Source organism: Carlito syrichta, unplaced genomic scaffold, assembly GCF_000164805.1.
Source record: "Carlito syrichta isolate Samal-C Ts95f unplaced genomic scaffold, Tarsius_syrichta-2.0.1 Scaffold308804, whole genome shotgun sequence".
NCBI lineage: Eukaryota > Metazoa > Chordata > Mammalia > Primates > Tarsiidae > Carlito > Carlito syrichta.
The window spans coordinates 691,158-716,390 of NW_007252900.1; the positions used below are offsets into that span (position 1 = coordinate 691,158).

The following is a 25,233-nucleotide window of genomic DNA, read 5'->3' on the forward strand; positions in this document are numbered from 1 at the left end:
TGGAGCCCAGCAGGTCGAGGCTGCGGTGGCCGGGAGCAGCCACTGCACTCCAGTCTGGGCGATGGAGTAAGACTCCAGCTCAAAATAAATAAATAAATAAATAAACAAACAAACAAATAAATAAATAAATAACACATAAAAAGGAATGTAGATCAATGAACTAGTACAGATAATCTAAGAAACAGATTATAGCATATATATATGTACACACACACACACACACACACACATTTTGAGATGCAGTCTCACTCTTGTCTCCCAGGCTAAAGTACAGTGGTGTGCTCACGGACACCACAGCCTTGACTTACTGGGCTTAGGCGTTCCTTCCACCTTAGCCTTCCAAGTAGCTGGTACTATAGATGCATACCTCCATGCACGGCTAGTTTTTTTGTGATTTATTGTAGAGACGAGGTCTCACCAAGTTGCCCAGGCTGGTCTTGAACCCCAGGGCTAAGGCAGTCTTCCCAACTCAGCCTCCCAAAGTGCTGGGATTACAGGTTGAGCCCATATTTTATAATTAATAAAAGTAAGTGATAAACCAAAGCTAGACAATATGTCCCCATCAATAAGAAACAGAAAACGTGGCAATATTTGGTATATTCAGATAACAATATAGGGAAAGTTCAGAAAACAGAGTTAAGAATTTAAAAGTTAAATAACAGAAAAGATAGAAAGCATAATGTAGAAACAGAAAATGAAAGGTTATCCTTTCTATCAACTGAAGTAACAGAAATAACAATGGAAAAGATAAACAGATACAAAAAACTCATAATTACAAAATCCATTCAAATATTAAATGGGAAGGAAATTATAGATAACGAGCTAATGCCTACATCATATAAAGAGCTTAGCTGTTAGAGCACCAAGGGACTTGAGGATAACTGGGAAAGGGTTATGAATAAATAATACAATTAAAGATAAATATACCACAATTTAGGTATTAAAACAAATAAACAAACAAAAAGAAGATGGGAACACAATTTGTTTTTTCCAGGCTGGAGTGCAGTGGCACACTCACGGCTACTGCATCCTCGACCTGCTGGGCTCCGGCGATCCTTTCACCTCAGCCTTCCAAGCAGCGGAAACTACAGGCACACGCTACCATGCCCGGCTAATTTTTTGATTTATTGTAGAGATGAGGTCTCACCAAGTTGCCCAGGCTGGTCTCGAGCCCGTGAGCTCAGGCAATCCTCTCACCTCAGCCTCCCAAAGTTCTGGGATTACAGGCGTGAGCCACTTTGTTCAGCCTGGAACACAAACTTTGTAGCACTTGCTCTTGTAGAAATTTAGTTTAAGAAAGTAATTCAAAAGAAAATAGAAAGCATGTGTAAAATATTTGTAGGGAGTATAATTTAGAATGGTAAAAACCAGGCAATGACTTAAGCATACAACAGTAGGGCAATGATTAAGCAAATACAATAGAGCCACAGTGTGCAATTGTATACAGTCGTTAAAAGATAAAAATGGTGTGTGTAGAAACATAAACTGTTCTAAACAAAGTGATAAAGTAGAAGACAAAACTGTAATACAATATGATTAACTCTGAAACACAAGTCTAAACCATAGGAATGTATACCAAAAAACAACAAAATCATTTGCATTTCTATAGAGAGGCTATACATATTTGGTTTTATGTTTTACATTTCAATGTTCAATAAAGAACAAGAATGTAGATAATTATAACCTATAAAAGATTATTTTAATTGCCATCAAAGGGTAATTTTATAGCCTTTGTTCCTATATGATTCCATCTTCTGAACTACTTTGAGATAATTGTTATGTTTGAAGAATATATAGAAACAAGTTCTGGCATCTCTGAAGCAAAATAAAGCAGCTAGTACATGTCAGAAAGCAGTCATGAAGCCTAAGAAATTGAAGACATTAGAGCACGATAATTTATATCTAGATAAAGAACGTTATGGCAATATCACTATCAAGAATAATTATTTCAGGCTGGGCGTGGTGGCTCACACATGTAATCCCAGCACTTTGGGAGGCAGAGACAAGAGGATTGCCTGAACTCACGGGTTCGAGACCAACATGGGCAACTTGGTGAGACCTCATCTCTATAATAAATCAAAAAATGAATTGGGTGTGGTGGTACACATCTGTAGTTCCAGCTACTTGGAAGGGTGAGGTGGAAGGATTGCTTGAGCCCAAGATGTCGTGGCAGTGGTGGCCCTGAGTGTGCTGCTGTATCTAGCCTGGGCACAGAATGAGACTATTACTCAAAAAAAAAAAAAAAAGGAAGAAGAATTATTTCAAAGATTCTTCCAGTTCCACACTAGAGAAAAGAGATAAGTGATGTGCAGGTAAGCAGGAACAATGAAGCACCTGTGTATTCCTCAAATATTGTCCCATGTATTATCACTGTACTACTCTAACATCATTCTTACAGAGGCTGGGGCATCCAGAATTAAAAACAAAAAAAGTTTTTTTTTCAACAAACTTATGTGTAGCCTATAAATGCCCAATGACAACTGGACTTTGAGAAATACAGAGAATATGCTTATCTATAGTCATAGCACAGAAAAAGTTCTCAGTGAATGTCAGATGATCATTATCTCCTCAATTAGGAGTTATATAATACATCAACTAACATTTGATCAAAAGTTTTCACTTTAACTTTTAAATACAATCTCTATGGATCTGGTTTTTCCACAAATTAGTCTGAATATGAACTCCACCTTAGAGGCATGTGGTTTTTTTTCAAATGTCCTCCTGGTTAATTCGTTATCTGATTTCTGATGATAATCCATAACTCTTCAATATATTTATGTTTTTTATTTTTATTTTTGAGTTGGAGTCTCACTTTGTTATCCAGGCTGGAGGGCACATTCATGGCCACCCCAGTGTCAACCTGCTGGGCTCCAGCGATCCTTCTGTCTCAGTCTTCCAAGTAGCCAGAACTACAGGTGCACGCTACCAAGCCCGACTAATATTTTTGTGATTTATTGTAGAGACAAGGTCTCACCAAGTTGCCCGGGCTGGTCTCAAACCTGCAGGTTCAGGCAATCCACTCGCCTTGACCTCCCAAAATGCTGGGATTACAGGCTGGGACATCGAGCCTGGCTATTTATGTTTTTTAAAAAAAGCTTCTAGATCTTCTGTATTGATTAGTAAATCTCAAAAATAAAAGTAAAAAAAACTGGAGGCAAAGCCTAGTCTGTTGATTCACACTTGTTAAGAGTCAATAAAATAATGCATGCTTATTTAGGTCCTAAATGACTTTAAAAAAAAACTGAAAAAGATGTTTTCCTAATCCAGAATTTATAGAGATGAATTGAAGTAATGTGTTCATAAAACTTTAAGAGTTCATTACAAAATAATTAATTAGCTATCATCTGGCCATGTGTTCTTTGAGCTGTGGCCAGCAATATTTTCTTAAGCTTTGGCCCCCCTCTTACCTTGGAGAAGTGAATCTCCTCTCACTCTTTCTCTCTCTAATTTACTTTCTAAATAGACTATATTTTCTAATCTTAAAAAAAAAAAAAAGAATTAATTGGCTGGGCACGGTGGCTCATGCCTATAATCTCAGAAATTTGGGAGGCTGAAGTGAGACGATTGCCTGAGTTCACGGTTTCAAGACTGGCCCAGGCAACTTGGTGAGACCTCATCTCTACAATACAAAATTATAGCTGGGCATGGTGGCACATGCCTGTAGTTCCGGCTACTTAGAAGGCTGTGGTGGAAGGATCACCAGAGCGCAGCAGGTCGACGCTGGGGTGGCCGTGAGCGTGCCACTGCACTCCAGCCTGAGTGACAGAGTGAGACGCCAACTCAAAAAAAAAGAGCTGGGCTCGGTGGCTCAGCCTGTAATCCTGCGCCTTTGGGAGGCTGAGGTGAGTGAATTGCCTGAACCGGCGGGTTCGAGACCCGCCTGGGCAGCAAGACCTCATCTCTACAATAAAATCAAAAAATTAGCTGGGCGTGGTAGCGCGCGCCTATAATTCCAGCTACTCGGAAGGCTGAGGCAGAAGGATCGCCAGAGCCCAGTAAGTCGAGGCTGCAGTGGCTGCTTCCGGCCACTGCACTCCAGTCTGGGCGACAGAGTGAGACTCCAACTCAAAACAAAAAGTTAAAAAAAAACAACAAACAAAAAAAGAATTATATTTGCATTTTTTAAAGTTATAATTTCTACTTTCAGGATATTTCAATATTTAGGTCTTTAGGCATGAATAGGTCAAAACAAGTCACCATAAACTGAATTGTCAATTTAGCTTTGGCAAAGACCTTATTTTACAAATATGACTTTTAAAAAAAAATTTTTCTTGGCCAGGTGCAGTAGCTCAAGCCTAAAATCCCAGCATTTGGGAAGTTGAGGTGAGAGGATTGCCGGAGCCCGTGGGTTTGAGAGCAACCTGGGCAACATGGTGAGACCTCATTTCTACAATAAATCACAAAAAAATTAGCCAGGCATGGTAGCGTGTGCTTGTAGTCCTAGCTACTTGAAAGGCTGAGGCGGAAGGATCACCTGAGCCTAGCAGGTCGTGGCTGCATTGGTCAGGAGTGTGCCACAGCACTCCAGCCTGGGCGACAGAGTGAGACTCCAATTCAAAAAAAAAATTATTCTTAGGAAGAATATAGCACCAAAATGAATGCATTCTGCAAATACTCCCAGCCTCTCTAAATATCAAAGGCAGGTATTAACAGATCAGTTCAGTTGAAAGCTATGAATGAGAAAAGTAAATTTTTAGGTACAATGTGGGCAGTTGATACACATGTGGAATATGCATATTAATGACTTGCCGCAAAGGGAAACCCTTATTAATACTCAAAATCTCTTTTCACTGTGCCAAATTCTTACATATCATAGTCCGTGATTTCACTACTCTGTAGCAGCAATAAAGTGTTAAAAGGCCCATCAGTATGATGACACACATTCCAGTAGTAAATCCAGCCTGTTTAAAAACAGAGAACAGCATATATCATCATGTAAGCATAAATTCATAGGCATGTTACCCTAAGAATCATTAAAAAATTTGACAGCTCATGAAAAACTAACTATAATCATCTATTTTCTTTAATGGGTTTTATGTAGATTTATTAAAACCTGTACTGTAGAACTTAAACTACAAAGAGAAAAAAATTTAGGCAAAAAAGTATGCTAAGCCGGGCTCGGTGGCTCAGTCTGTAATCCTGTGCCTTTGGGAGGCTGAGGTGAGTGGAATGCCTGAGCCAGCGGGTTCGAGACCCGCCTGGGCAGCGAGACCTCATCTCTACAATAAATCAAAAAATCAGCCGGGCGTGGTAGTGCATGCCTATAATTCTGGCTACTCAGAAGGCTGAGGCTGAAGGATCGCCAGAGGCCAGCGGGTCAAGGCTGTGGCCGGGAGCGGCCACTGCACTCCAGTCTGGGCAACCGAGTGACACTCCAACTCAAAAAAAAGGTATGCTAAAAGATTATATTACCTGTTTCATGCCCCAAGGAATACTTAGTATAGATGTTCCCATCATGGTATTCCAAATCATAAAACTGAAAACACAAAGCAACAGCAGTAAAAATATGGAGTTTGACTGTTCAAACATTTTAATTAAAATAATCAGTAATTTTCATTTACCAAGTTAAGTTTCAAAAGCAGTTTTACTCACATGGTTACTAAACTGGTGTTTTTACCGTTCCCTTCAGTGTAACTTTGAAGTTTATAAGCAGAGCCCAATGGACTATACACATAGCACTCTCCTGGAGCTGGAACTACATGGTCTGGAGCAATCTGGTAAAAAAATAAACAAAGAGAAAATGTCAGAACTAGTAAATGCAAAATAGGATATTTTCTATACTTTAGACTACCTGATGCTAGATATATTTAAAAATATCACAAACAAATAGTATGCATCCCTGATTCAGAAATTAAACATTCTTTTTCAAATGTTGTAGTTTTAACTTAAGAAGCAAATATTTATAGACTATAAACACAACAAACTGTCTATCTGAAATGAGAATGCATTAGTAGAATATGCAACTATCAAAATATTTTTCTCTTCATTTTCATGAGAAAGGACAGAGTAGAGCCAGTACAAACTATGACTAAGGAAATCTAGAGGGAAGAGATTCTGGTCTTAAGTGAGGGTAATTTTGAAAATCAAGAGGTCACTGAACTATGTGAGGGTGGCTTTAGAAAAGAGATACGTGGGGAAATCAGAGTATAAATAATTGGGGACTCAATAGAAGGTAAAGAAATGAATAATTAATATAGACAATTTAAAGAATTCCTCTGGTAGCAGAAGAAAAAGGTGAGCTAAGGTGGCTTAAGAAAAAGGCAAAACACGGATTTTTAAAAATGGAAGAGATTTAAGTATGTAACAAAAAGGGAAGGAGCCAGGGCTCGGTGGCTCAGCCTGTAATCCCACGCCTTTGGGAGGCTGAGATGAGTGGACTGCCTGAGCCCGAGGGGTTGAGACCCGCCTGGGCAACTTGGCAAGACCTCATCTCCACAATAAATCAAAAATTAGCCGGGCGTGGTAGCTCGCGCCTGTAGTTCCAGCTACTTGGAAGGCTGAGGCGGAAGGATCTCCGGAGCCCAGCAGGTCGAGGCTGTGGTGGCCGGGAGTGGCCACTGCATTCCAGCCTGGGCGACAGAGTGAGACTCCAACTCAATAAAAAAAAAAAAAAAAAACAAAGGAAAGGAGTCAATAGAGACAGGCTGAAGACATACAGAGAGAGAATAATGAAATAGGTATGCTTCTTATATGCATAACTTTCATACATTTCTTCCTAACTCTATCTTTTGGAGAGAAAAAAACACTGTTTCCTGACATAATTCTGCCCATCTATCTGAAAGTAGTTCTTAAAGGCACAGAACCTAACCTACTATTTGTGAAGTTTAGTGTTCAAGAGAAAAATAATATACAGCCTCTAACTTCAAGAAGTTGATATTCCAGTTGGAGGATACAGGAAGCAGTTAGACAAGGCTAGAAGACTAAATAAAAATTAAGTATTCAACTCCACTGTGTATCATACTACAGGAATGACCAAAAAATATAATAGTGGGGACGAGAATAGCTGTGGAGCACTTCAAGAAAGAGATGGAACATTAGACCTCAGTGAGAAGACAGGACATAGAATGGTACAAAAAGTGTCAAGATCTCATTTTATGCATATGATTGGTGGTGTCTTATAAGCAAAAAATGTCTTTAATGCTATGCATGGTGTGGTTTTAGAAACAACTATTTCTTAGAGATACAAAGGCATAGACAGAAATAGTCTGCTGGTTCTCTTTACCCACAGTCCTCTCAGGTCTGGGTTCTGTTGTCTGCTGCATGGAATAAATAGAAAAAAGGACAGAAACTCAACTACAGCAGGCAGGAGAAAAACCGCTATAGCTAGCAAAGCCAATTTAGAAAAAGTGAAAATTGAAAGTTATATGGGGCAGGATTAGGAGACAAGAAGTGGCAAGTTCTTAGGAGATACAAAAAAAATTGAAGGATTGGATTCCACTCTGATAGAGATTTAGGGCAGTGTTTTTCAAACTTGAATGTTATTATAAATTACACAGGAATCTTATTGCAGATTTTTATTCTGTCTAGAGGCCCGAGATTCTACAATTTTTTTTTTTTTTTTTGAGTTGGAGTCTCACTCTGTCGTCCAGGCTTGGAGTGCAGTGGCATGCTCATGGCCACTGCAGCCTTGACATGCCGGGCTCAGATGATCCTTCTGCTTCAGCCTCCCAAGTAGCTGGAGCTACAGTATGCACCACTATACCTGGCTAATTTAAAAAAAATTTTTACTTATTGTAGAGATAGATCTTGCCAAGTTGCCCAGGCTGGTCTCGAACCCCTGGACTCAGGCAATCCTCTCACTTCGGCCTCCCAAAGTGCTGGGTTTACAGGCTTGAGCCACTGCACCTGGCCTGAGATTTTGCATTTTTACTAAGCTTTCGGTAATGTCCATACAGCTGGCCTGTGCAAGCCACATTTTTATTAGCAAGGCTCTAGGAGATACTGACAGCCAAATAATTTTCTTCTCTTCCCCGTTTTAGAATAAAAATGCTAAAAGGCAAAAGGTAAATATTTATAAATAAAAACATTTAACTCTGTAAACACCTGAGACCTGTGGTTTTATATTGTTCTTCTCTTAAAGATTTTTTTAGAAAAAATAACTTTGCACTTCTCAGAAAATGAGCGTGGATATATATACACATTCATTAAAATGGTTATGTCATATTGTTAATTTTATTTTTATTTATGTATTTTTTAAAAACTGGAGTCTCACTCTGTTGTCCAGGCTGGAGTGCAGTGGCATGCTCATGGCCACTGCAGCCTTGTCCTGCTGGTCTCAGGTGATCCTTCTGCCTCAGCCTTCCAAGTAGCTGGAGTTACAGGTATGTGCCACCATGACTGGTTAATTTTTTGATATATTGTAGAGACAAGGACTCACCAAGTTGCCCGGGTTGGTCTCGAACCCCCGGACTCAGGCAATCCTCTTGCCTTGGCCTCCCAAAGTGCTGGAATTACAGGCTTGAGCCACCACGCCCAGCATCACACTGTTAATTTTATTTATTTTTTATTTTTTTGAGTTGGAGTCTCACTCTATCGCCCAGACTGGAGTGCAGTGGCCGCTCCCGGCCACCACAGCCTTGACCTGGTGGGTGCCGGCGATCCTGCCGCCCCAGCCTTCCATGTAGCTGGAACTACAGGTGTGCGCTATCACGCCCGGCTAATTTTTTATTTATTGTAGAGATGAGGTCTCGCCAAGTTGCCCAGGCGGGTCTCGAACCCACAGTCTCAGGCAGTCCACTCACCTCAGCCTCCCAAGGCGTGGGATTACAGGCTGAGCCACCGAGCCCGGCTCACACTGTTAATTTTAGATCACTTTGGCTTACTAGAGTCAGTGTCAGTTAACAAAAGGGATTCAACTTAGTGCTCAATGCTGACTTAATTTCTAGGCAAACAATGTACATTTAGGTCTAGATTTCTCCTACTGAGATCTCTGAGGTTTGCTTGCAAAAGTAAAGGCTCTGGAAGTTTTGAAACAGACCTGGAGATACTGAATTACCTCTACTGCCCAAAGGGCTTACATAATTCTGTTATGGACTCTACTGCCCAAAGGGCTTACATAATTCTGCTATGGACTTTACCACAACTACTGATATCAAGGCCTTGGAAGAAAAAAGCCAAAAAGATGGGGGAAAAAAATTTTCTACCCAGAACATTTTGGAAATCCCTACTTTGGCTATACAAAAAAAGATCTTAATTTTTATTTCATGTAGTTATTGTAAGGATTAAATGAAATAGCTATATTCAAGTGATGACCAATCCTTGCCCTCTAGGAAACGTGTAATGAGTGTTGGTTCCTTTCATTCTTTTAATTACTAATACTATTTAAAAAAAAAAAAGGCCAGGCATGGTGGCTTACACTTGTAATCCCAGCACTTTGGGAGGCAGAGGTGAGAGGTTTACCTGAGCTCAGAGGTTAGAGACCAGCCTGAGCAACACAGCGATACCTCATTTCGACAATAGATCAAAAAATCAGCCGGGCGTGGTGGTGCATGCCTGTGGTCCCAGCTACTTGGAAGGCTGAGGCGGAAGGATCGCCCGAGCCCGGCAGGACGAGGCTGCTGTGGTCATGAGTGTGCCACTGCACTCCAGCCTAGGTGATAGAGCGAGAGAGACTCTGACTCAAAAAAAAACTCACAATTTTTTCCTCCCAGAATGTTCCTATTTATATTTTATTTTTATATTTATATTTAGTTCTCATTTCTATTTAGCTTTTATAAGCAACCAAGTTACACACACACACACACACACACACACACACACACACACACACACGTAGTTTTTTTTTTGAGTTGGCATCTCACTTTGTCACCCTGGTTGGAATGCAATAGCATGCTCATGGCCACCACAGCCCCGACCTACTGGGCTCAGGTGATCCTTCTGCCTCAGCCTTCCAAGAGGCTGGAATACTTATATATTTTTGATCCTAAAATAATAATACAAATTTAGAAAAGTGAAGGACAACAAACTCTGGCTCATGGACCAAATCTGATCTTCAACCTGATAGCCCTTCCCTTAAGAATGTTTTATATATTTTTAATGATTATAAAACAAAATGAAGAATAGCATGTGAGAGTATATGGCCTGCAAGTGTAAACATTTAGTATCTAGCCCTTTGACCCATTTTTCATCAGTACAAGGATAATACTAAATAAGAAAATATTACATTTATGTATATATATTTCAGTTTCCCACTCTCATAGAACATTTCTTAAAAACATTTTCTCTTTGTAGTTTCAAACTTGAAAAGTGAACAGACTAACCAGAACCTATTATTATTTGTTATTAATTATCTAGCTGGGCATGTTTGGCTCACGCTTATAATTCTGACCCTTTGGGAGCAGAGATGAGAGGATTGCCTGAGCTCAGGTGTTTGAGACCAGGCCGAGCAACATGGCAAGACCTCGTTTCTACAATAAATAATAAAACCAGCCAGGCATAGTGGTGCATGTCTGTGGTTCCAGCTACTGGGAAGGCTGAGGCAGAAGGATCCCCTGAGCCCAGCAGGTCGAGGCTGCAGTGGCCATGAGCGTGCCATGCACTCCAGCCTGGGCGAGAGAGTTCTCTGGCTCAAAAAAAAAAAAAAATTAATTGCCTAACCTGCCACTTCAAAAGTAATTATTTTCCTCAGAGATCTTGGGGTTGGGGATTAGCAAAATTTAATCCCAAAAACCTCCTGACTGTTGTCAACACAGAGAGATTATTTCAAATCTCTCTATGCCAGGCTAGATAAGAATGAACTAGCCTGAGATGCAGGATATATATTAATTACCATCTTTGACTTTACATAATGCTGTCCTTGGAATAGGGCCAGCAAAAAGTTCAATCACTGGGAGTTACCCTGACTTATATTGTTCATTGTTAATTTCAACTTAACTTTAGACAATTAGTAATGTTTTGCCTCTTACCAGTGCCTTGTCTGCAGGAGTGCTGAGTCGGTTGTAGTAATGAATTCTCTTGTTCATGGCAGAGGCATGGTCGCTAACCCTCTGAATGACATGATTCACACTGACGATGTTTGTGGGCTCTATATAGAAAGGCCTAGAGAAGGGAATATACACTTGACAAAAAGTGTTCAGCCAAAAATTCTGGAATTTAGCCTTTGAAGAAAATAACTTCTTGTCCTCCATTAGAAATGGGATGCACAAAGGCAAGGCATTCACTTCTCACTTTTGGTGGGAAAAGAAAATGTCACAAAAGAAGTATTATCCTATCCACAGAATAAAGCTTTTGTCTCATAATACTTTTACTATAAACATACTTTTTTAATCTTAAGGAATTTAGCAACAGAGAAGACATAACAGAAAGAACCTAAATCAGTTATTAAAAAGAAATATAGCAGCTATCTGTTTCCAACAATGACATTTAAGACAGCTTTGAATAGTCTCTCAAAAAACCTTTTGGCTCTCATTCAGAGAAATTATAGACTAAGTTGTCCCTCTATTGAAGAGTCTCTAAGCCCTTCTTATGGGCCAAAATTACTTCCTATGATAAACAGAATTCTTATTTCTTGGTTCATATACTAAGGATTAGTGATCTCAACCACTTCCCTGTAAGACTTATCCAAAGTAGTATCAAATCAGGATACTAGACGTATTTTGCTTCATTCTTTCTTGGATTTTAGTAACATACCCTATTATTTATATGTGTGTTTCCTTTCCATGACTGTGTCCTAATCAACTCCAGATTTTGGTTTTTTTTATTTCTTTTTTTTTTGAGGTGGAGTCTCAATCTGTTGCCCAGACTGGATCATGTGATTGCAGTGGCATGATCCACGGCTCACTACAGCCTTGACCTCCTGGGCTCAGGTGATTCTTCTGCCTCAGCCTCCTGAGTAGCTGGGACTACAGGCATGTGCTACTAAGTGTAGCTAATTTTTTGATTTTTTTGTTGACATGAGGTCTCACTGTTACCCAGGCTGGTCTTGAACTCCTGAGCTCAAGCAATCTTCCTGCTTTGGCCTCGCAAAGTGTTGGGATTACTGGCATTGACCCAACGTGCCTGACCTCAGATTTTATTTTTCAATTATCCTTTTCAGTCATTAACTTCTTTAGTTCCTTTCTGAAACTTCCTCATCTTCCTAAGCTCCCAGTAATACACTATCCAAAATGAAAATACCAGGCAGAGTTGCATGAAAAGATTGCATCCCTCTGCTGATTCTTAGACCCTTTTAAGTCATAAATGATACCATGCCCCAAACTGTAAACAATTTGCCAGTTCAGGTTATACACAGATCTAAACAATAAAGAAAAAAATCCAGGAGACTGACATAGCTCCTATACACTTATGTTTCTGAAAGAATCAAAGAGAGAGAGAGGAAAGGAAGGAAGGAAGGAAGGAAGGAAGGAAGGAAGGAAGGAAGGAAGGAAGGAAAGAGGCCAGGCACCGTGGCTTAAGCCTGTAATCCCAGCACTTTGGGAGGCCGAGGCGAGAGGACTGCCTGAGCCCAGGGGTTCAAGACCAGCCTGGGCAATTTGGCGAGGACTTGTTTCTACAAAAAATAAAAAAATTAGCTGAGTGTGGTGGTGTATGCCTGTGGTTCCAACTCCTTGGAATGCTGAGGTGGAAGGATCGCCTGAACCCAGTAGGTCGAGGCTGAGGCAGCTGTGAGCGTGCCACTGTACTCCAGAGAGACTCCAACAGGAAAGGAGGGAGGGAGGGAGGGAGGGAGGGAAAGGAAAGGATGGAATAGTAATCATTTCTGGAGACATTGTTAATCTAATCTTGTGGGAAACACTCGAAAAACCAAGTTACTACACATTTAATTTCTGCTATTGTTCTTACTAATTCTGTGATGTTTGAGAAATGGCAGTATAAATGTTAAATTTAATCATATCTCTTAAGTGAGCACCTAAATATGGTGGGCACTATCTAGTTCAACTCAATGAAGAAATAAATAGAGCACTTACTAGCATAAATATGTGGATATAGGGATCAACATGATATATATAATGTTGAGAGGTGTGACCTTTAAGAGGTGATCAGGCCGGGCTCGGTGGCTCAGCCTGTAATCCCACGCCTTTGGGAGGCTGAGGTGAGTGGATTGCCTGAGCCCGTGGGTTCGAGACCCGCCTGGGCAACTTGGCGAGACCTCATCTCTACAATAAATCAAAAAATTAGCCGGTCGTGGTAGCGCGCGCCTGTAATTCCAGCTACTTGGAAGGCTGAGGCGGAAGGATCACCGGAGCCCAGCAGGCGAGGCTGCGGTGGCCGGGAGCGGCCACTGCACTCCAGTCTGGGCGACAGAGTGAGACTCCAACTCAAAAAAAAAAAAAAAAAGGTGATCAGGTCATAAGGGCTCTGCCCTCATGAATGATTAATGATATTATCTTGGGAGTGGGTCAGTGAGTTAGTTATCACAAGACTGGGTTCCTGATACAAGGATGTGTTTAGACTCCTTCTTCCCCTTACTCCTTCTCATGTGCTCTTTCAAACTCTTTGGCTTTCCACTATGGGATGATGAGCAAGAAGGTCCTCACTAGCCGGTCTTGGTGGCTCAGCCTGTAATCCCACGCCTTTGGGAGGCTGAGGTGAGTGGATTGCCTGAGCCCGTGGGTTCGAGACCCGCCTGGGCAACTTGGCGAGACCTCATCTCTACAATAAATCAAAAAATTAGCCGGTCGTGGTAGCGCGCGCCTGTAATTCCAGCTACTTGGAAGGCTGAGGCGGAAGGATCACCGGAGCCCAGCAGGCGAGGCTGCGGTGGCCGGGAGCGGCCACTGCACTCCAGTCTGGGCGACAGAGTGAGACTCCAACTCAAAAAAAAAAAAAAAAAGGTGATCAGGTCATAAGGGCTCTGCCCTCATGAATGATTAATGATATTATCTTGGGAGTGGGTCAGTGAGTTAGTTATCACAAGACTGGGTTCCTGATACAAGGATGTGTTTAGACTCCTTCTTCCCCTTACTCCTTCTCATGTGCTCTTTCAAACTCTTTGGCTTTCCACTATGGGATGATGAGCAAGAAGGTCCTCACTAGCCGGTCTTGGTGGCTCAGCCTGTAATCCCACGCCTTTGGGAGGCTGAGGTGAGTGGATTGCCTGAGCCCGTGGGTTCGAGACCCGCCTGGGCAACTTGGCGAGACCTCATCTCTACAATAAATCAAAAAATTAGCCGGTCGTGGTAGCGCGCGCCTGTAATTCCAGCTACTTGGAAGGCTGAGGCGGAAGGATCACCGGAGCCCAGCAGGCGAGGCTGCGGTGGCCGGGAGCGGCCACTGCACTCCAGTCTGGGCGACAGAGTGAGACTCCAACTCAAAAAAAAAAAAAAAAAGGTGATCAGGTCATAAGGGCTCTGCCCTCATGAATGATTAATGATATTATCTTGGGAGTGGGTCAGTGAGTTAGTTATCACAAGACTGGGTTCCTGATACAAGGATGTGTTTAGACTCCTTCTTCCCCTTACTCCTTCTCATGTGCTCTTTCAAACTCTTTGGCTTTCCACTATGGGATGATGAGCAAGAAGGTCCTCACTAGCCGGTCTTGGTGGCTCAGCCTGTAATCCCACGCCTTTGGGAGGCTGAGGTGAGTGGATTGCCTGAGCCCGTGGGTTCAAGACCTGCCCAGGCAACTTGGCAAGATCTCATCTCTACAATAAATCAAAAAATTAGCCGGGCGTGGTAGCGTGCGCCTGTAATTCAGGGTACTCGGAAGGCTGAGGCGGAAGGATCGCTGGAGCCCAGCAGGTCGAGGCTGCGGTGGCCGGGAGCGGCCACTGCACTCCAGTCTGGGTGACAGAGTGAGACTACAACTCAAAAAAAAAAAAAAAAAAGGCCTTCACCAATGGGCCCCTTGACATTGGACTTCCTAGCCTCTAGGCTATAAAAGATAAAACCTCTGTTCTTTTAAAATTACCCAGTCTCAGGTATTGTTAAAGCAGCACAAAAATGGACTAAGACATTAAGTATATTATTGCTAAATATATTAAGTGGTGTCAATAAATTTCAAGGGGATATAATAAAAATGAAGGGGTCAGAACCTTAAATGATTCCAACCTATAAATTTAGTAGCCTGATATAACTACCAATCATTCCAAAAGCATTATGCTATCATATACAATTCATATCTCTACTAAGATACTCAGTGGTACTAAAAAGCAATGTAAAAATATTTATAATTGGGAGATGGTTTAATCATACCTGGTGTAACACTCTATAGGCAGTTCCTTCTTGCTATGCAAGAATGATGCCTAACAAAATTCAAGAAAGAAGTGCAGCTTTAATGCCAACATAAGGAAGAGACTGAAGCTTGTCATGGATTACTAAACAAGACTAGTAAGTACAATACTGAAAGAAAGAGATGGAGATGTTCTACTTATAGCTTTTTACTCTGAAAATTCAGTGGTATTACTATCAAGCCTAAGCTGGTTTGAAGGTCTGCTTGCTGAAAAGCAGTCAGGAAGTGCTACGTTTCTTGGCTCCTGGTTTCTTACAGAAGTGTTAACTGTACCAGTTTAGTTGGCTTGACTACTCTGAGGGCAGAATGACTCTGAAAGTTTTTCTCTTCCAACAGTTTTCATCGAGATGCTGAGTGCCTGTTCAAACAAATATTTTGGACTCTTTTCAAAACAGATTCTCTTTAAAAATATACAACTCAGCATATTTGAACTAAATTATTAGAAACATATGCTTAAAGTGTCATCTGAGAGAGTAAAAATATAAATTATATTTCTAAATTGAACTTTTGTTGGATATGAAAACACTTTTAAAATTAAATAATATCATATAGAAAGCAACATTCAGAATGAAGACTTTTGAAATTTGGGCTCTCTTCTTTTGAAGAGTTTCACATGACTGCTCCCTATCAATGTTACTTCTCATTTGAAATGTAGTTCAACTGTGCCACACTGAAAATAACAAAGTTATATTTGCCTTACCTTATAAATATTTATGGTCATGACATAGAAAAAATGCTTTAAATATTAAGTAAAATTTATAAAATATTTTAAAATGTGAGTCAAGTCTCATATTTTCATTTAATACACTTATAAACAGAGAAACCTTATTTCTATCTAACACCTTTTCTAGGTTCCACTCCTTAAATTCCTCAAAAATTTTTGGCTTATAAATCTGTCTCCACCCTTCTACTGACCAGTTATGTTTCTCTGAAGTTCTATTACTCTTAAGATTTATACCCTACATAGGTACAAAACTGAATTCAGAATTTAGGGATACACAGACAATATAACTATTATAAAACATAAGGAAAGAGAGTGGTCACCTCAAAGAAGAAGGTGGAATGTGTTTGGTGAAGGATACATGGGGGAATTTCTGAGGTACTGTTATTTTTGCCCTTGGTGTTGGTTGCATGAGTATCAGCTTTATAATTATTTCTTAAATTCCACACACACAACGTACTTTGCTGCACAAGGGATATATCATATGATAAAAAGGCTTTAGAAACAGATCTTAAATGAACACAACCTTTCAAATTTAGCAATAAGATTGAGAGAAACCCCAAAAATCTTTGTACCATAGAGAAATTTGTTGGCTATCTTGCGGCCTTATAGAACTAAAGTGCCTTATAGAACTGTCAAACTTAAATATGAGTCATTTATTTTTCCTCTACAAAAAAGACAACTGTTCCAAATTTGCCGACCTCTTCTATGATGACAGGTAACTGTCAACAATGTGCTACACAGGTATACAGTAGATATTAAAAAAACCAAAAGAACTTCACACATACTTAACCTATCTCCCTTCAAGTAAAGACGTTGTTTTAAAAGTGACTGAGGGCTGGGCGTGATGGCTCACGTCTATAATCTCAGCACTCTGGGAGGCTGAGGTGAGAGGATTGCCTGAGCCCAAGAGTTTGAGAACAGTTTGGGTAGCTTGGTGAGACCTCATCCCTACAATAAATCAAGAAAAATTAGGTGGGTATAATGCCTGTAGTTCTAGCTACTTGGAAGGCTAAGGTGGAAGGATCACCTGAACCTAGCAGGTTGAGGCTGCAGTGGCTATGAGTGTGCCACTGTACTCTAGCCTGGGCAACAGAGTGAGACTCTGACTCGAAACAAAAAAAAAAGAGAAAGTAGTCACTTTTTACAAAAACGTCGAATAGCCAAAACAATCCTAAGCAAAAGAAACAAAGCGGGAGGTATCACACCTCCAGACTTCAAACTTTACTATAAGCCTACAATAATCAAAACAGCCTGGTATTGGTACAAGAACAGGCACACAGACCAATGGAACAGGATAGAGATTCCGGAAGCAAAGCCTCAATTCCTCAACCAACTCATCTTTGACAAAGTCTCCAACAACAACCACTGGACTGGGGAGAGGAGAACCTATTTAGTAAATGGTGCTGGGAAAACTGGCTGACCACATGCAGAAGATTGAAGCAGGACCCTTACCTATCACCATACACAAAAATTAACTCTAAATGGATCAAAGACCTAAACATAAAATCTAAAACTATAAGAATCTTAGAAAACGCAGGAGACACCCTTATGGAAATTGGAACTGGGAACCAATTCCTATCCAGAACGCTAAAGGCCAATACCTTAAGAAATAAGATAGACAAGTGGGACCTCATGAAATTAACAAGCTTCTGCAGAGCAAAAGAAACCATCAAGAGAGCAGGGAGACAGCCCACAGAATGGGAAAAAATATTTGCCAACTGTATATCTTACAAAGGCCTAACATCTAGGATCTACAAGGAACTCAAACGCGCTGAAAGGAAAAAAACAAACAGCCCCTTTAAAAAGGGGCAAGATTCATGAATAGACACTTCTCAAAAGAAGATATAAGGGCAGCCAACAGACACATGAAAAAGTGCTCAGCCTCACTCATCATCAGAGAAATGCAAATCAAAACCACATTGAGATACCACCTAACCCTTGTAAGAATGGCCATCATTAATAAAACAACAACAGATGCTGGCGAGGATGTGGAGAAAAAGCGATGCTTCTACACTGCTGGTGGGAATGCAGACTAGCACCACCTCTTTGGAAGACAGTGTGGCAATTTCTGAAAGAACTAGAAATGGATCTTCCATATGACTCAGCAATTCCCCTATTGGGAATATACCTGGAGGAACTCAAATTATTCTACAAAAAAGATACCTGCACACGTATGTTTGTTGCAGCTCTATTCACAATAGCAAAAACATGGAACCAACCATGTTGCCCATTGAAGCTGAACTGGATTAAAAAATGTGGTACATATACACAATGGAATATTATGCAGCCATAAAGAAGGACAAATATATGGACTTTGCAGCAACTTGGATGGATTTGGAGTCATCATACTCAGTGATCTATCATAGAAACAAAGAAGAGTTCCATATGTTCTCACTCATAAGTGGACCTTGAACAATTATAATGCTATAAGAAAGTGAAAGGCATTAGTGGGAAACTGTCAGGGGAGGGGGTTGGATTGGCAGTTGAGGGAAACTGCTAGGGGAGGGAGGGGCATACCTCATCAACAAGGGTGCCTGCATGATCAATTTTTATATACCTAACGCTGAATTGTACCCCACATTTTTATAATAAAAATTAAAAAACAAAACCAAAAATATGTTATACAAAGAACATTCTGATAATGGATGCTTAGAAATGTTTTCAATGCTACATGATTGTATTACTGAAAATGCTGTCTGCCACGAATAAAACCTCATATTTGTAATTTCATGGATTCAAAATTCTAAGATTTAGAAACTTCCAAATGAAGAATTTCAAATAGTCTTTGAACCTGTTATTAAGCAGAGCAAAAAAAATCAAGCAATCATTGTACTACTAAAGCAAATTATATTACTAGTATCTTAGTACTAGTATTAATATTAGTACTAGTATTAGTATTAATATTTTAATTGAAAAAGTGCTCATAAGTATAAAATGTTTAAAAACTAGTGAAGTATCCAACATATTTTCAAATGTGGAAATCTTTACAAACATTGTAAAGTACCAAATAAAATATTAATTTATAAAAACATAAACATCAAACAGTTAATTCTAATGTAAAGCATTCAGTATGGCTGAATCCAATGCTTCTTTACACTTTGCATCCTTCTGCCCAGAATGCCTTTCAGACTGACACCTCAAGTAATCAGTCTAGAAAGACTTGAAGACCCTCCTGAAGTGTTCAGCATCTCTCCAACAGAGCCGTCAGAACAGCCAGGCAGCTCTTCGACTCTGGCCAGAAGCTGCTGGGTTGCAGCAGTTTAATTTATCTTCCAGCTAATCCAGGAAAAATGGTTCTGTCTATCAACTGCCCCTCATCCTATGCAGAAAGATTTGCCACCTTCTGAGGGCTCCCTCCAAATCAACATTTTTCCTCCTTTAGTGTATGTGTGTGTGTGTGTTGTGTGTGTGTGTTTTAAGAAGGGGAGGAGTTGCTGAAACTGAGTGGTACAGTAGAGCCTGAAGGGTATCAGGAATGAAAAGGAAGGCAGAAAAGTGAACAGAGGAGAGGAGAAGTTGGAGGAATAGACGAGAGAAAACAAGAAAATGAACAAAGCTAATAGTTATTCCAAACTAGCAGTATTAAACCAACAAAAAACACAAGTACTGTGAACTTGAAAATAGCATGGAATATGAGACTATACAAACTGCCAGTGCAATAATTAAATGTAAGAATTGAGTGATATCATGGAGGATGAAAATTCACAAGCAAATCTCAACAAAACATTACACATAACTGTTGGATAAGACTGAATGAACTTTGAATCAGTTTTAATTTCTGTGATAAATATTACAAGATTTTTGAAAATAATAAAGCATATTGAATTGCTATTTATATTTATAAAGTGAAAACTTAAAATTTTACTATACTGTTAATAAATAAAATTTAGAGTTAATTTTATCAAGATTCATTACATTCTTTCTTATAATTTAAAATTTTTCTACTATTATGCATGTTTTATAGAGTACGTAATATTTGAGTAAGAAGTATATGTACATAATATGAAAAAAAAATACACATGCACACATGCATTTTCTTTCTGGTTGTTATTTTTTTTTTTGAGTTGGAGTTTCACTGTCTCCCAGGCTGGAGTGTAGTGGCATGCTCACAGCCACCACAGCCTTGACATGCTGGGCTCAGGTGATCCTTCCATCTCAGTCTTCTAAGTAGTTGGAATCACAGGCATGTGCCACCACACTCAGATAATTTTTCTTGATTTATTAAAGAGACGAGATCTTGCCAGGTTGCCCAGGCTGGTCTTGAACCCCTGGGCTCGGGCAATCCTCTCGCCTCGGTCTCCCAAAGTGCTGGGATTACAGGTGTGAGCCACCACGCCCGGCTTATTATTTTTTTTAATTGATAAAAGTTGTATGATAAAAAAGGTTTAGAAAAAAGTAAATGTTAATAAACATCTCGTTGAAGGTTACAGGTTCTCAATTTTAGAACTCTATGTTGTTACTTACATGCAAGTAAACATTTTCATCAACAACATATGAATAAAAAACTAGAAACAGTTCTCAGATCCATATATCTTTTTTTTGGAGCCAGAGTTTCACTGTCACCCAGGCTGGAGTGTGGTGGCACACACATGGCCACCGCACTCTAGCCTGGAGTGACAGAGTAAGATTTGACCTGCTGGGCTCAGGCGGTCCTTCTGCCTCAGTCTTCCAAGAAGCTGAAACTATAGATGTGTGCCACAATGCTCAGTTAATTTTTTAAATTTACTGTAGAGATGAGGTCTTGCCAAGTTGCCCAGGCTGGTCTCGAACTACGCCATCTTAAAGTTCTGGGATTACAGGCCTGAGCCACCGTGCTGGGTTGGATCATATATCTTAAAAAAACACAGATTCTGCTAAGAATGAATTTTAAAATTCTTTCCAATGCAATTCATGATTTCAAATTTTGGTTTTACAAAAAAGTCAAATTTGCTTGAACCTAGGAGTTTGAGACCAGACTGGGAAACTTGGTGAAACTTCATTTCTACAATAAATAAAAAAAATTAGCTGGGCGTGGTGGTCCCAGCTACTTGAAAGGCTGAGGTGGAAGGACTGCCAGCAGGTTGAGGCTGGCTGTGGTAGCCATGATTGTGCTTCTGTACTCCAGCCTGGGCAACAGAGTGAGATTCCGACTCTGAAAAAAGAGTATTAACTTAATATTTTGAAATAAAAGAGCTTGTTTTAATTATAAATAAAGGGTAGGTTTCCGTGTGCAACACTATGCCAATTGTTATTCTCCTTGTTACATAAATCTATCAAAAGAATTTCTGGAAAAGAAAGAAAATTTCCAGTTTCATGACCTAATAATTCCCCAAGGGAAAAAAAATTGGGAAATAAGAAAAATGTCAGGCTAGTATTTTAGCTAAAGTCTCCTTTTCTTAAAAACCAGAAAGACAATGAAAGGTCAATAATTCAGTAAATATATATATTGAGATACATCTCATTTTTAATACTGCATATTATACATGTGATTCTTCAAATGAATATTAAATTTTGTTCTTATCTTAATTCAATTATCTAGAAATAGAAAACACAAAAAACAAAACGCATCTACTCTTTGAAGAGATCACCAAAGAAAAAGTCTCTTTCTCATTCCTCTCCCATAATGTAATGCTATGGTTTAAATGTGCCGCCTCCAAAACTCAGGTGTTGCCAATGTGATGGTATTAAGAGATGAAGACTTTAGGAGGTGACTAGACTATGCATGATCCTTCTGTTAAGGGATTAAGGCCCTTATAAAAGACATTTCACATAGCATGCTTTTAGCTCTTCTGCCATGGGTGGACACAGCAACAAGGCCTTCACCAAGTCAAGTGCCTTGTTCTTGGACTTCCCAGCCACCAGAACTGTAAGAAATAAATTTCTGTTCTTTACCAAGTAGCCAGTCTCAGGTACTCTGTTATAGCAGCACAAAATGGACTATGAAAATTAAGAAAGGCATTCTATAAATCAAGCCTTAGAAATCTTCACCATGGCTCTCAAGAAAGGCAGATGGAACAAGAGAGAACTTCTGCTTTCCTACTAAAAGACACTAGCAACAAACGGTCTATACAAACTAGTCATTTGGTGATGATGGCTGTATTTTCATGCCAGAAGGCAAATACTGTAGTAGCTTGACCAGAATCAACTGCTGGTTGCATAGCATGTTATTCACCAGACCAATCCCAGAATAACAGAACAGACCAATAAAGGCAAGAGACCAAAATAAAACCTACCTTGCCAACTGGCTCCTATCAATGAACTAACTTTTACATATAGGAAATTTTTTTTTTTTTTTAGTCTCACTCTGTCTCCCAGGATGGAGTGCTGTGGCATGCTCATGGCTACCACAGCCTCAACTTGCTGTGCTCAGGCGATCCTTCCGCCTCAGCCTTCGAAGTAGCTGGGACTACAGACATGCGCTACTTCGCCCGGCTAATTTTTTGATTTATTATGGAGACGAGGTCTCATCAAGCTGCCCAGGCTGGTCTCAAACTTCTGAGCTCAGGTAATCCTCTTGCCTTGGCCTCTCAAAGTGCTGGTATTACAGGCTTGAGCCACTGTGCCTAACAGGAAAGTTTTTTTTGTTTGCTTGTTTTTTAGAGATGACGTCTTACTCTGTCACCCAGGCTGGAGTTCAGTGGTGCAATCATAGTTCACTGTAATCTTGAACTCCAGGGTTTGAGCAAGCCTCTTGCTCTAACCTCCTGAGAAGTTGGGACTACAGACATGCACCACCTTATCCAGCTAATTTTTAAATTTTAATTATTGTAAAGATGGGGTCTTGCTGTGCTGCCCAGTCTGGTCTTCAACTCCTGGCCTCAAGTCATCTTTCTGCCTTGGCCTCCCAAAGTGCTGAGATTAGGCATGAACCACTGTGTTCAGTTTATATAGGAATGTTTTACAAATAAAATATAATAGATATTTTAGGAAAAAGAAAAACATTAGTGCTAGAAAGGGTATGTTGAAATAGGAACTTTCACATATTGCTGACAGAAGTATAAGTTGGCAAAACCTTTCTAGAAAGCAATTTGGCTATCTGTATTAAGACTCTTGATTGTGTTTATGTCTTTATTCTAATAATTATACTTTTGAGACTATTAGAAAGAGATCGAGATATAGTATGAAAATTATGTAGCAAGCTGCTAATCACAGAATTATTTAAAATACTTAAAACTAAATAGCTTAATATTCAAACATTAAATTATGTATATATAAATAATATGTATTTATTTAAGATGATGTTTAGAAAGAATTTCTAATATGGAAAAAATGCTTACAAATATAACAGTTTTTTTTTGGCATTTCAGTGATTCTCAAAGACAATTTTTGCTGCAAAACTTTACTATTCTTTGAAACCCAGTACTTTTCTCTTATCTCTTATTCTTAGCTTCTATCTCTATCCCTAGGGTTTATGGCAGCTAACATCTTTGGATGATCAAAGGACTCTATGTTTGCTACAGGGTTTAGAAAGATGTTGGAGACTGTTTTGCTGTTTTATTTGCCATTCTGATCAGAACAATTTTGATCAAAACATTTTTATTAGAAGTAAGTACAGGGATGAAGTAAAATTAAGGTGAGTGAGTCTTACCTTTTTAATTTCCCCAGAAATAAGGCAAGAGGTATCTCTATGGGTCACAGCAGTAGGAAGTGCCAGTCCTTATGGTTACTTAAAATTGAGTCCTTCCTTGCAGACCAGGGTTCGGTAGACTATGGCCCAATGGGACAAATCTGGACCCACAACCTGTTTTTGTAAATAAGGTTTTATTGCAGCACAGGCAGGCCCATGTACTTATGTTTCATCTGTGGCTGCTTTCACTCCACAGTGGCAAAGTGGGGTCTGCATGCATACAAAGCCTAAAATATTTAAATATCTTGTTCTTTATAGACAAAATTTGCCAGGTCCTGTCCTAGACCACTGAAGGCCCCCTTAAAGACACAGAGCTGGAGGAGAGGCTTTTACTCTCCTACCTGATGGGCAAAGGGGATGAGTGGGGAGGAGTCTACATGCTCTTACCAGATTTACGTCAGGGAGCATCTGAATAGGTTTTTCCTTTAGAAATCTTTAAAATCACATGTCCTTAGGCCTCAATCAGCTTAATCCCCTGTGAAATCTACTTCCCACATTTAAAAACAAAACAAAATACAAAGAAAAACACTTCAACCTTAGCCAAAACAATTAGCACAAGTGTTCTTACAGAGCAGCACCTGCACAAAAGCACCTAGCCATCAGTACTGCAAATGGCCTCATTCTTCTCCTGGCTGGGTTCAGCCAAAACCTAAAGCATAGTCACTTACAAGGATAAGACCCTACAGGATTCTTGGTAATGCTAGTTCAGAATGGGTTCAATTAGTATATTTCCTTTAAAAAAATAGTTCTAAATATATACATGTTGTCAAATATTTATAACTCCTCATTTTTTGGGGGGGGGCTGGGTATTTATCTCCCTCACTGGAGGGAGGGGCTGTGTTTGAGCAGTGTCTGCTGCAGAGGAGTGTAATGAATGCTGACAAAATAAAGAATAGAGAAAGGAAGGGAAGAGGGGAGAAAGGAAAGCAGGGAAAGAAAAGAGGGTGGGAGGGAGGGGAGCTGGTAGGGAGGTGGGAAAGCAGAGAAGCAGAGAGGAAAGGAGACAGGCAGATAGACAACTAGGGAATAACTTGCAGAAGTAACAACAGCATGTAATGTAAAATTAATTGAAAAAGCAGCATACTAAATTGCATATACTATTAATCTCATCTAAAAATAACAGAAAAGTAGACTGAGTAAATAAAATGAATATACCAGGAGGTTTTTTTTTCATTTAGAGATGAGGTCTCACCATGTTGCCCAGGCTGGAGCACAGTGGCTAGTCACAGGTGTGAACATAGTGCACTGTGGCCTTAAATTCCTGGGCTCAAGATATCCTCCTGCCACAGCCTCTGGAGTAGCTGAGACTACAGGTGTGCACCACTGTGCCCAGCACCAGAAGGGTTTAATAATGCTTGCTTCCGTATGATGGAATTATATTTCTTTATGCTTCTAGGTTTTCCCAGAACCTTTTTTATATCCCTCACCCTAAAATGCCATCCTAACCAGAGAAATAAGATAATTTGTGTCATCCTATGGAAGCAGAAGTAATTTAAGCAAAAATTTTTAAGAAAATGAGTTTTTCGGCCAGGTGCTATGGCTCAGCCTGTAATCCCAGCACTTTGGGAGGTCGAAGTGAGAGGATTGCCCGAACCCACGGGTTCGACAACAGCTTGGGCAACTTGGTGAGACCGTGACTTTACAATAAATCAGAAAATTAGTTGGGCATGGTAACATGCATCTGTAGTTCTGGCTACTTGGAAGGCTGAGGTGGAAGGATCGCCTGAGCCCAGC

At 40.0% G+C, this 25,233-nt stretch overlaps 1 protein-coding gene across 2 annotated transcripts in view; it reads right to left on the bottom strand.

Annotated features, from left to right (window-relative positions):
* Positions 1-25,233, bottom strand: part of SLC38A9 (solute carrier family 38 member 9) — a 100,200-nt gene that overhangs the window by 47,143 nt on the left and 27,824 nt on the right. For both annotated transcript variants that reach the window (XM_008065792.2, XM_021716396.1), the window contains 4 exons: positions 10,905-11,037; positions 5,593-5,714; positions 5,413-5,476; positions 4,808-4,901 (listed from right to left, as the gene is read on the bottom strand). In XM_008065792.2, the coding sequence (XP_008063983.1) occupies positions 4,808-4,901; positions 5,413-5,476; positions 5,593-5,714; positions 10,905-10,961 (337 nt within the window). In that variant the 5' untranslated portion in view covers positions 10,962-11,037. The remainder of the gene's footprint in view (positions 1-4,807; positions 4,902-5,412; positions 5,477-5,592; positions 5,715-10,904; positions 11,038-25,233) is intronic.